The 12,216-nt window shown below is 57.8% G+C and overlaps 4 protein-coding genes across 4 annotated transcripts; all 4 read left to right on the plus strand.

The window, feature by feature from the left end:
- Nucleotides 1-179: 179 nt before the first annotated feature.
- On the plus strand, nucleotides 180-2,447 carry LPMP_190570 (hypothetical protein; the record flags this gene model as incomplete). The annotated part of the gene is made up of 1 exon (XM_010699750.1): nucleotides 180-2,447. One exon carries the CDS (start codon nucleotides 180-182, stop codon nucleotides 2,445-2,447), a length of 2,268 nt encoding a protein of 755 aa, XP_010698052.1.
- A 2,016-nt stretch (nucleotides 2,448-4,463) lies between these two features.
- LPMP_190580 (dystroglycan-like protein, putative) lies at nucleotides 4,464-4,736 on the plus strand (the record flags this gene model as incomplete). Its single annotated transcript, XM_010699751.1, has 1 exon — nucleotides 4,464-4,736. One exon carries the CDS (start codon nucleotides 4,464-4,466, stop codon nucleotides 4,734-4,736), a length of 273 nt encoding a protein of 90 aa, XP_010698053.1.
- Nucleotides 4,737-6,038: 1,302 nt separating this feature from the next.
- On the plus strand, nucleotides 6,039-8,258 carry LPMP_190590 (hypothetical protein; the record flags this gene model as incomplete). Its single annotated transcript, XM_010699752.1, has 1 exon — nucleotides 6,039-8,258. The coding sequence occupies one exon, from the start codon at nucleotides 6,039-6,041 to the stop codon at nucleotides 8,256-8,258; it is 2,220 nt and encodes a 739-aa protein (XP_010698054.1).
- A 1,161-nt stretch (nucleotides 8,259-9,419) lies between these two features.
- Nucleotides 9,420-9,857, plus strand: LPMP_190600 (histone H3 variant, putative; the record flags this gene model as incomplete). The annotated part of the gene is made up of 1 exon (XM_010699753.1): nucleotides 9,420-9,857. One exon carries the CDS (start codon nucleotides 9,420-9,422, stop codon nucleotides 9,855-9,857), a length of 438 nt encoding a protein of 145 aa, XP_010698055.1.
- Nucleotides 9,858-12,216: the final 2,359 nt, after the last annotated feature.

Below are 12,216 nucleotides of genomic sequence, written 5' to 3' on the forward strand. Positions count from 1 at the left end.
TTGTTCGTTCACCCCTCCCCCCCCCCCCCACACACACACACACGGGCTGCAAAGCGGCATGCGCTGCATCGGGCGCCTCGAGTGCCTCTTTCTGACTCTCGCGACAACGATCAGCCGTTCTCTGGGTGTTGTTTGTTTCACTGAAATCTGCCACCCGCCACCCACGCGCACACGTCTCCATGTATCCTCGGGCTCGCGCTAAGGGGGGCCCGAAAGGAATCGGACATGGAGATGGCGACGCGGTCTTAGCTGTGGCTCAGCCAATTGCGCCGCCGCTAGTCTCTGACGCTCTCTCGCAGTCCAACACAACAGTCGGGCATAGTGAGCCTCCTCACTTCTTATTACACAGCACTTCTAGCCATCACGCCTCCATGGGTAGCGGAAACCGGCAGAGCGTGCATACATCGCAGCAGCAGCCACCACCAACACTAACACCCGGGACACACATACCACCAGGCATGTACTGTGAGTCGATGGAGGATAGGAGTGCCTCATCGCCTGCACCGCCACCACTGAACCTCTACGCTGGTAGCACGCATCACCACAGCGGCTTCGTAGGGACTGGCATGCACCGCCACACAGCGTCACTCTCATACGAGCAACAACAGCAGCTACTGCCGCGACCGCCGCCGCTTCACATGAGCGGCCATCAGGGAGACTGGATAGCGGGCGCTAGCAGCAGTCTGACCATGGGTGGCACGACAACGCTTGACTCCCCTGCGGGTATGATCTTCTTTAGCACGACGGGGCCGCCGTCCTTCTTGCAGCACAGCCGTACAAGCAGCAGCATGCCTGGTGCCCCAACGGGTGTAGCGGGTCCTGGATGCACGAAGTACCGACCACCGCCAGGCTATGGCGAGATGAACCTCGGCAGCAATATTGGGGCCGGTGCGTCGTGGACAAACAACAGCAGTCTCGCGTCTATGAATCGCACCGTCACTTCCCTGAACGGCAGTGTCATCAATGCATCCAACGCGATACGCAAGTCGTCGTGCATGGTTCCCTCACCGACAGGGGTCTCAGTTGGTGTCAGCACGGCACTCGGCGCGACCGCGCCACCGGGGCCTTTGAACACGAGTGCCGACGCACCCATCATGCAGATTGAACTGACAGAGTGTAGCCGCCCAGTTGCGACGCCTGCTCCTTTGAGTCATGTTTACGAGACCGACCCGTCAGGACACTCCACCACGACCGCACCGTCTCCGAACACCTCCGCAAGAGCGGCCGCGACGCCTTTGAGTGCCGCCGTTCCCAGGTTGGCGACGCTGATGGTCAAAGTGAGCGGAAGCGCGTCAGCAGTGTGCCCCTCGGCACCTCTGTCGCCTCTGATCAACTCCCCATCACTCGCCCAGCAGCAGCCTGAGTTGCCGGCACGACAACAGCGCTCCGCTGGGAAATCTACCCGCTCGCGTCCCATGACCTTGGACCCCCGTAAGGGCAGCTGTGCCAGCGACAGGAACGACACCCCAGCCTCGGTGGGCGACATGGATAGCGCTGACGCAGCGTTCCATGAAGATCAAGGCAGCTCGCCTGGCATGAGGCCGTCGAAGCCAACCATAGAGGAGGCGGAAGCGCGGTACCGCTATCTCTACGAGGAGTTCCTAAAAGTGAGTCGCGTGCGTGCGAAGCTCGTCGAGGAGAGCGATCGCATGAAGCGTGAGCAGACGATGCTGCGAGAGGAGCTCGACTACTACCGCCGCAAGGTCGCCTTTGCCGCTGAGGAGCGGGAAGCGCTCTTGGATGACTACCGAGATGACGTTCACAGCGCCTTGCGCCTCGCACAGCTGCTGGCGGCGGATGTTGCCGCTGCGTACAACAGCCGTGGTAGTGCGCCAAATCCAACTTTAGAGCGGCACGACGGCGGCGAAGGTTTTACTGCGGTGTCTCCGCAGCAGACGCTCGACGCAGCCGTGGCTCGCATCTCTGCCAACAACGCCTCCATTGCAACGGCGGCGGCCCCAATCACCCCTCCTCCTACCGGAATTCCGACCCCGCCGTCCGTCGCGGAGCACCTCGGCCTGCGGTGCGGGAAGTGGATGCTGATGCCAGCTGTGGCGCCCCGATCACCCATCATGGAGGAAGAACCCTGCCACCCAGGCCCTCGTGAGTGGCACGGGGGCGGCAAAGGACCGCAGCATCAGCTAGGTGTCCTGCTGCGCGACGAGATGCGCGACGTGCATCTCAACACCCACGCAGCGATAAGCACGTACATGACCAGCCTCGACTACGGATTCGCACCCGTGTCCAACCAGCCCAGCTATCCACCTGCTAGTTCGGAAGGGCAGCGCCAGCAGCAGCAGTTTAGTAGCGAGTATCGAGGTCTCCATTTTCACGTGGATGTCCCCCGCTTCCACTCCCACACGGCGTCCGGTGTGTCGGACCCGGTAAATGCCGGCGGAGACGACAGTGGAGGAGAGAGCCCACCAGTGTGCACCACATCTATGTAATTGTCGCCGCCAGAACAGCTGTCGTCTCCTTACCTCGCTCCACAGAGCTCCCGCGTGATTTCGGCTCCAATGAAAGTGAAGCACTGCCGCAGCCCTGTGCCGCTTGAGGGGGGTATCGAATAAAGCGCGCGGCTGACCCAGCAGTGGTGAAACCACTCGCTGAACTTTGTGGTCGGCGACGGGGTTTCACAGCACGGGTACGCGAAAAGCTGGCAGCGTCAGTCCCCTTATACGAGGCTGGGGGATCGAGAAAAAGAGTCGGTGGGTGGGCCTGTGAGGTATAATCTACTGGTGAGGCTGGTTGAAGAGAGGGGAGAGGCGCACGGGCGTACACATCTTTGTGCAGCTGTGAAACTACGACAACGACGCCTACACAACCTCACCTGCTGCTGCTATGCTCCGCTCCCCCTTTTTTCGTATCCCTATCGCGTCTTGTGCGTGTGCGTTCGCCAGCCACACCTGAAGGTCGTGCGGAGCTCCATCACTCATCCCCCAGTTCTCAGAAATCACCTCGCTTCTCCCTACGTCGCCGTTTCGCTCTCTGTGTCTGCCTCTCGAACGTGGGGTGCGTGCGAAAGCCGAGCGAGGAGGGAGGGGGAGCAAGAGCCAACATAACTGGTGGACAGGATCACGCTATTCGAGCACGTACACCCTTTCCCTCCCCCATGTTCTCCCACGGTCTATTTTTTCTTCTTCGCGTCGTGCTTCGCACTGCAGTGGAGGCATGCATGTATGCCTCGAGGCTCACCACTTGTGTGTCTATGCTCTCCTTTCTTCGCTCTGTTCTTCGTCATCTCCTCCGCAGCAATGTGTGTGCAGTGGTGTTGTTGCTCCCTCGTAATCTCTCCTCGATTTCCTGGGCTCGCTTCCTTTTCTCGTGCACCCCCCCCCCGCCCGCCCGCTCTGTGTGTGTGTGGGGGGGGGGGTTGACTCTCTGCTTCGGCATGTCTGTGTATGATGGAGCGTCTTTCGCAGCTCCTTACAGTTTTTTTCTCAATCCCAAAGCGCCTCCACATCCCCACAACACCCAGGCTAAAGCCAAGTTCGCTACCACAACAGTGAGGCAGAGCACAGGCATGTCTGGCGGAAGTTATTCGTGGGCTCTGTCTTTTATTGGTGTATGGGGAAGTTGGTCGCAGAGGACTTGTCTAGATGGAGAGAGGAAAGAGAAGCCAACACGAGGAGTGTGACTGGTCCTCTACATGTCTGCCTCTACGCGGCTAGGTTTCGTGTGTTGTTCAGCATAGAAGAGGACAAGCAGTGGTGCGCAGAGGCTCCAGGGAAAACGGGGGCCGAGCCGGATGGTGGTGCCGAGTGATGTGCCAAACCTCCCCGCCTCAATGGGGCTGTGCAACTTTTCACATAAAATGAGGAAAAACAGCGCGCACACACACAGAGAGAAATGGACGCATTTTTTTTCTCTCTCTCGCTCGAGGTCTCGAACAGTTGTGATGTGTTCAGCCAGAGAGGGGGAGTAGGTACCCGATATGCTACGTTAGCTCTCCCTGATGCCGCGTCCTCTTACCCAGCGCTGTTGTATTCCGCTGATTTCCACTGTGTGATCTTCATTACTGTCGCATCTCCTTTTCCTGCCATTCTTCTTCGGTGCTAACTCTGTTTTCCTCTTCCTCTCCCTCATCTATGCAATACGCTCGCTTTTATTTGTGTTCAGTTCGTATATCTTCTCTCTCCGATGCCTCTCTCTTGTTCCTTGCAGTTTGCACTGCTCTGACACACAACTGAACTCCAAACCACCATACACACACACACACACACACACGCACATACAAGCTTAGTCGCACGGAACACAGCGCACTGACGCGAAAAGCACATACAGTTGCTCACGTTCACTCGAGTCTGTTTCCCATCTACGTTACCCCAGCAAGCAGGGTCGTCTCCCGTTGTCGCTTGATTTATCGCCAAATTGTCTATCAAGAGCTCGTTGCCCACAAGCAACAGCTGCCAGCTATTAGAGCCACGCAACAAACATCGCCAGAAAACAAAGGAAAAAACATAATGGGACTCCCGCTGCCGGCAACTCTCGCCGCTAGCGTCGTCGTCATCACCGTAGCGAAGGTAGTGGGCGCTGCCGCCACGACTTACGCCGCACCGGACCCGACGGTGGGTCTTTCCTCCAAGGACGAAGAGTACCTTATCGGGGTCATTTCATTCATCGTGGTGGCTGTGGCTCTCCTCGTGGGTATCGCCGCAATGGTGAAGATTGACTACGACGATGACACACTGCTCATGGTTGAGGTGCCCGGGGACACAAGCCAAGGAAAGGAGTAGATGCCTGCCGTGGAAGGCGACGTTCACAATTAGCGTGGCTGCCCATGGTGTCTGTGGGCCGCTGTCTCCTCCTACCCCCACCCTCAGCGCCTGCGTATACTTCGTCCTTCACCGTCTTTTCCTTGCGCCTTCCTGTCAGCGTAGCGACGGTATAGAGGGGGGGAGATGGCCTTTGGCGACGAGTGTGTACGTATAGGTGGGTGGTTAGGTGGGTGCCAGGAGGTGGGATTACCCTGGGTGACGCGGCGAGTGAGAAGGAAGAGGCTCCGATCGCGCGCAAGAGAAAGAGTAAGTGCCAAGGCTGAGAGGGAATGCCAGCGTAATGGAGAATAGTCAAGTCGTGCGTATCCCTCACCCACCTCGCACTGCGCCTGTGTCTGTTTACGTGAGGTGCAAAGAGTACGGCGAGCATGCACCGGTGTCTGTCGTTGTTGTTCATTATGTCAGCCCTCCCTCTCTTCCCCCCAGCGCCTTCGAGTTGGCGCGCAGCACCCTTGTTGCTTGAGTTTAGTTGACCCCTCCCTTCTCTGAGTGGTTGTTGGCGATATTGAAACGAAAAAGAAGTGCCCTTCCTGGTGAACGAAGAGAGGGTTGGACTGTTGCGTGCTGTCAAGATGAGGCGGGGAAGGGAAGTGGCAGATGTGAGTCCACATACTCGCCCTAGTAAGTACAGACGGTGGACAGTTAAGAGGCCACCAAAACGTAAACTGAACCACAGGTGCGCTACATCTCTGTGTGGGTAATGCCGTGAACCTCATCTCTCTTCACCTCCTCTTTTCACTGGGATCCTTTCTGCTTCACTCCCTCCTGCCTGCACACATGCATGTGTGTGTGTGTGTGTGAATCGCCTTCGCATTCTCGGCCTCTGCATTGTGGTCTTTGACTTGCTCTCTCTCTCTACTTCGTACGCACAACAGGGCGCTGCTTCAAGAAGGAAGCAGAATATCAAGACCACCACCACCACCACACTCCATTCGATATAGCCAGCGCACGTTCCGCGTGTGTTCCTCCCCTTTTGCCTTCTCGGGGATTCCCTCATCGCATAGAGCCTAGACTTGCACCCTTTGCAGCTCACACAGCTCGAGGCAACACCAATTTGGGTTGCTCTTGTTGCTTCGCTTCTTTATCGTCGCACTCCTCCACAACACAAGGCGGGCTCTTGTCGTGCCGCCTTCCCCCCCCTCCCTCCTCTCTCTCCTCGTACCTGGCGCACGTCGTCTTTTCGTTGTTGCGTTGCGCCCCCCCCCCCTCCCCCTCCCGCCGCTGAGCAACGAGTCTCGTTAAAGAGAGGGAGCACCAGCTATGCAGATCGAGGTGAAGCTCTCGCTGGAGGACGCGGAGAGCTATCAGCGCACCCTCCATACCCTCGCCAACCATCACCTCGGGGATGAGTACTACTATGACTTGTTTTTTGACTTCCCGTGTTCCGCGCTCCAGGAGCGGAGTAGTGTGCTGCGACTGCGCGTGCCGTGCGACCCGGCGCCTGTCTACGCCTACTCCGTGACGCCAGCGCCGAGCGCGAGTGCAGGCAGTAACAGCAACTATGACCCAGAGGCGGAGTACGAGGCGTTGCTGCGTGCATGCCGCGGGAAGGCCCCGTCTCCTATCGACGCGGCGGCTGCTAGTAACGTTTCTGCCTGTGTGCATGCGACGACAGCGACAGCTAACCCTGGGGGCGACGGCGTATCTGCGCACGGCCTTCCGCTCCCTACCTTCACCCCTGGCGCTCTCGGCAAGCTTATCCTGAAGCAGAAAAACACGGTGGAGCAGGGCCATCAAATGTGCTTTGTGGTGGAGGACGCCCACGTGCCGTCGGCGGTGGTGGAGGCCCTCGTGCGCCTTGTCCCCGAGTGGCTCTTCACTGCCGGCGTTGTCACTTCCACAAAAGTGGCGGACGGCGGCGCCAGCGATGCCTTTGCCGTCTTGTCGGCATACGCGCAGCAGCATCCGTGCAGTGACGACGGGGCCGGCGAGTCTGCGATTGTGCGAATCCTGTCCCAGCTGAATGCTGTTGCCCGCGACTATGCGCTATCCAATGGCACTGGCGCGCCGGCTTCTGACCCTGAGAGTTCTAACACGCACTTCGCGCAGATCCGCTTTGCGGCGATGGGGACACACGCGACGTACATGCATCAGCAGCTTTCGACGTCGCAGCAGACCTGCGACAAGAAAAGCGGAAAGATGGAAGATGGTGATGGCGCTGGCGGTGCTGCAGTGGTGCCGCGGTTGGAGGCCGTTGCGGGATTTATGACGCTGCGCAAAGTGTTTGCGTATGCACCACTGGTTGCCTTGCAGCAGGCCTCCCTCAAGGCGCTCGACCTCACGGAGAGTGAAAGGGAGTTCAGAGAGGGACTGCGAGTGCGGCTCGATGCAAGTTACCTGCTGCCAGGGCTGACAATTTACGAACTTGAGGTGCCAAAGTGCGGCGTTGCCGTGGACGACGTGGCGACGGAGGTAGGCAATTTCCTCCGCCAGCTTGGGGTTGCGTTCCACGTGGGTAGCGAGAGCAAATTTACGCGGTACACGCAGTACCTTGCGGCAACCCGCGAGGCGGAACAAGACGCCAACGACGTGAAGCTCCGATTGACAAACGTTAACGGGTATGAGGAGGTGCAGCGCAACCTGCAGCAGCTCATTCTGCCGGCATACGCCGCCAATGCGCAGAGCTCACAGGAGCGGCGCTACATCTCAAACACTGAGGTGAGCCTCGCGGAAGACGAGGAGGCCGGGGACGACCGCACGTGGTGGCACACGAACACGAGCGGCTACGTGAAGGAAACCAACGAAGATTTCTTCTTCGACAGCCCGGAGCAGACGCTGCGGCGCGGGAAGAGCTTCCTGCGACTTCGCAAGCAGTTGCACTCGAACAAGTACCTTCTGGTTCTTAAAGCCCACCAGGTGTTCAGCGGTGGTCAGCAGAACTCGCTGTCTAGCAAGGTTAGTGTCTCTGAGGGGGTGGCACGTGCCCTCATCGAGAATCCCACGCAGTTTTTGCACGAGTACGCCGAACACTTTGCGGTGGTGAAGACGGTATGGAAGGAGTTCGGGGTGCGAGAGCTGTGCCGCGCCGCCACCTTCACGACAGAACGCCTGACGGTGCCGTGGTGGGCTGCTCAAGTGCAGCAGTCAACTCTGCAGCGAAGCTGGGCTAGCGGGGCCTCGTTGGCCCTCGCACAGCAGAGCCAGTCTATCCACACCACCCCTTGCCTCCTCCAGCAGCAGCAGGGCTGCGGTGTGGCAGGCAAGCCGCAACCCGTTCCGCCGTTGCTCATTCACTTGGACAGGACGCTCTACAGGTTACCAGCCGACGCACAGGCGCCGCGCATCCCGTTCAGCCAGTGCCGCTCGTGGGGTGACCGCCAGTGCGAGACATACGAGCTGGAGGTGACGAACATTGTAGCCCCTACAGAACCGAAGGACGTGGTGGCCGAGCTCACAGCGGTGCTCAATCGGTTAGGGGTGGAGTGGACCGTTGGAGTCCGCAGTAAACTGGAGCAATACTTCTCACTGATGGAGATGTGAGTCCAACGTTCCTCTTACCCTCTCGCGAAGAACACTCGTGCACTCGCTCGCCCGTTACACTGCTCACTGTGTGTGGGTGTGTGGGTGCTTTGACGGACGACGGCTCTGATGCGTGGAAATACGTGCATGACTTTTCCCTCCCTCTTCCCTCACCCCACGCCCCGCCATCCGCTTTTTTTTCCATTCGATTGTGCTGTTTTCGCTTCGTGCGGCGGCTTGGCGCTGCGGGAGATGCGCGGGCTGCCAAGCATACCTCTCTCCCTCGGTGAGAGACGTGCGCTACCAGACGAAACTATACCACCACATCACACACTCGCAGGGATAGTACGTACCTCTTGCAGGCCGTGTTGTTCTCCCGGTCTCCTGTGATAGGAGTGCGTTCTCAACGCACCTTTTCGAAGAATTTGGGTGCGGCTCCTATAAAGCTTCCCGGATCTCATTCCATGCGTCCCTACGCGTTGATGGGTGCCTACACGATTCCCATTTTGCTTTAAATGTTATATGTGGCACTAATAGCGGTACTGGAGAGCAGAAGACGAAGCACTACACCACGATTGCATCCTCGGCGCTCGAAATTAAAAAGTGCTAAAGACGGAGGGTATCGGTGGGGGTGGCAGTGCCTTCAATCGACGTGCACCCCCCAGCTGCCGGGAGCACTCATCTGCCCTGCCTTACCCTCCGCTCGACTTGGACTGCAGAATGCCTCGCTTCCTCCTCCTCCTTCACCTTGTGCTGCGAAGGGGAAAAGAAAACCACGCACATGAGAGTTGGTGGGTCTGTAAACTACGTCATACATCTACATCGATCTATATATGTATGTGTGTGTCAGATCAAGTCGGACCCACGTCCTCCGTCTCTTCCCACACGAACGCAAGCACATATTCACATCGGCTCTCCCCCTTTTCTGTGCGATTTTGCCTCCCCTGTCTCCGCTGCTTTCCCCTCGCGTCGTCACTGGCCGCCTTTCTCTTGCCTTTGGTTGGGCTGGTTGTCGTCGATCCTGCAGCCGCACTGCCTACTCCCTCTTGTCTTTCTCTCTTCCCTTGTGCCTCGGTCTGCTGCTTATTTTTCATATACAAACCCAAGCGCACACGTGCTCATACGCAGCACCCTCTCCCCCACCCACCCTCCACTTCCACACTCACTCACAGTTTCTCCACTATGGCTGGAGTCACCAAGTCTGCTGTTGCGGCGAAGCGCCCGAGCAAGAGTGTGGCGAGCCGCAAGGCCAACAGGATGAGCCGCAAGATGGCCAAGAGGCAGGTCAAGGAACAGCACGCAGGTGCTGCCGGCACCAAACGTCAGCATCGCTGGCGCCCAGGCACTGTTGCCCTGCGTGAAGTGCGGAAGTACCAGCACTCGACGGAAATGCTGATCTCGCGTGCCCCGTTCCGTCGCCTTGTGAAGGAAGTCATGTCTACCATCAAGGACACAATGCGCATGCGCAGCTCCGCTCTGGAGGCGATCCAGGAAGCGACGGAATGCTACATTGTGAGCCTGCTCGGCGACGCGAATCTGTGCACCATACATGCCAAGCGTGTGACGCTCTACCCAAGGGACCTGCAGCTCGCGATGCGCCTCCGTGGGGACCGCGCGTAGCGAGAAAGCTTGACTGAATGGGAAGAGAGCAAGTGGAGCAGAGCAGAACGAGGGCAGGAGAGACGCATAAACAGGGGAAAGCGATACTTTCAGGCTCGTGCAGTTGCCATCGTTGCTTCCGTCTCCATCAGCGTGTTACTCCTCTCTCTCTCTCTCGCGTGCGTGCGCTGTGATATTCGCCTCACTCAGGCCATCTTACGTTTGGCGTCCGCTCTTCCTCCTTCCGATGCCACCACCACCACCCCACCGTTATCTGCCTCACCGCAACTTCACCGCCACCTTTGCGACCGTTGCCCAGCTAGATTGTCTTCCATGCTTGCTTACCTTTCTTTGACTAGGTTCGTTTATGCCTGTGTGCGCGTGAGCGTCTTCATCCTTTTGGGTTCTTCGCGCTACACATTCCGAGAGAGAGGAGGGGTGGTGGTGGTTTTCCACTTACTCGATCCCTGCCCATTTCTCTCTTTTTCTGTTTCTCTCCCTCTACGCTTCAGATTTCTCTCTCTCCCTCTCTCTTGCCCTCCACGCAGCCGATAGTGTGAGCGCGTCGGTGTGTGTGTGTGTGAGTGGCTGGATGCAATGATACAAACCAAGGCGACGCTTCTTCAGCTGCCTGATGTTAGTTTTGGCTCTTCTCGCTGTGTCGGTGCATGTCTATCCAGGGACTGCTGTCGTTGTTGCTGGTCTCCACCAACCCCCTCCTCTCCATGTTCTTTTTGTTTCCCCATAATGTTATGCTTGCGTTTGCGGCCTCTTCGGCGGCCCACTCGACGCCAGTACCGCAGCTGCATCGCCCCGCCCGTGGGTACATTTTACCGGGTGCCTTCTGGGGATCTCAACAACCATGAAGAACGTGAAACCGACGAGAAAGGGAAAGAAAGGCGAGCGAAAGGACAACGGTGGAGCGTACGCGCGCGCACACGCACATGTGCGTGCACTTGTCGAAGGAAAATGATATATACACTCACAGGAAGGCTTCAAGTCTGCAAGGCGTTGCTGCCGGTATGTGACGACTTGGCCTGCATCTCTTAGCCATCTCTCTTTTTCTTCTCCCTCCTCCTCCCTGCCTGTTCCTCTAGTTGAGATGGTTTGAGGTGGGTAAGGAGAAGGTAGTGAGTGTCAAGTGGTAGAGTCACACCGTGCGCCGTTGTCGCCATGAAGTCCAGTGCAACTTGCAAAGATACTCCCACCACCCCACCCCGCCTCTACAGACTCAATCCCCCTCGCTCTCTCATGTGTATTGTTCAGTGAAAGAGCTAAGTTGCCCTGGGGAGACGGGGGAAGGGTGTACCGTTGGCTGCGAGGAACCTCCAAACGCTTCGAGCAATGGAACAAAGGATGCCTACTGGCAGCATTGGCATGTCGACTATTTGGGGAAATGCTGGCTACCTCATTCGCTGCTCTCACGTCAACCCTGTCACTGCTGATGACCCCCCTCCCCCCCCCTCTACTTTTCCCTCTGTTCTCACTTCTCTTCTCTGCCTGTCCTGCTCCTCTGTCTCCCACTGACACACACCAACGACGCGCTAAGCGCTCCACCCCCTCGGCACCAACGCACAAACTTTCGAAAAAAAAAATATATAAAACGGAATGGTTGGGGTGACAACCAACCAATTTGCCGCCGCTCTTTCCCTCTCGCTGTCACTATCAAGGGTGTAACGGGTAAGGAGACGAAAATTAATTAATTGCTGTTCCGTGCTGTATCACTCCACCCACCCCCCACGAACTTCGCTGTGTGGCAAGTGTGACGACTCGGTACTCGGAGCGATACAACGGGGAGGGGGGGGAAACATCTGAATCTTGACCCGACTATTTCCATCACCCCGCTACGCTCACAATTTGGAGGGGGAGGAGCACTGTACCCACACTTACCATAGCTGACTCAGCGCACTGGGTACGTGTGTGGGCCTGCCGTTACTGGTGGTCCACCGGCCCCTCTTTCTCACGCGCGCGCTCGCTCTCTCTCCTCTTTTTCTTTGGCACTTTTTGCTGCTTTTCGCTGACGTGCGCACGCAGGCGCCAACACCGTGAGACGTACACTCCTCTCTCCCCCTCTTCCTTCCTGTGAGCGTGTGGTGTGGGTCGTTTTTTCCTTCGTCTCTCGTCCCTTTCACTGGACGCTTGTGCCTCTTGCGCCTCACGCTGTCGTTTCCGATTGCTCTTTCTCTCTCTCTCCCGTCGTGTTTTTTTTTGTTTCTCTACGCCCCAGTGAGGAGCGAGGTTGTTGGTGCGGGCTGCACTCCTTCCCTGTCTCACCACTCTCTTTCTCCATCTCGCCCCCCTCCCCCCCTCTCTCTTTCTATCTTTTGCCTTGCGGGTCGCCGTTGACTGTCTGTTGGGGCATCTCGTTTCGTTCTTCTTT

Source organism: Leishmania panamensis, assembly GCF_000755165.1.
Source record: "Leishmania panamensis strain MHOM/PA/94/PSC-1 chromosome 19 sequence".
Lineage (NCBI taxonomy): Eukaryota > Euglenozoa > Kinetoplastea > Trypanosomatida > Trypanosomatidae > Leishmania > Leishmania panamensis.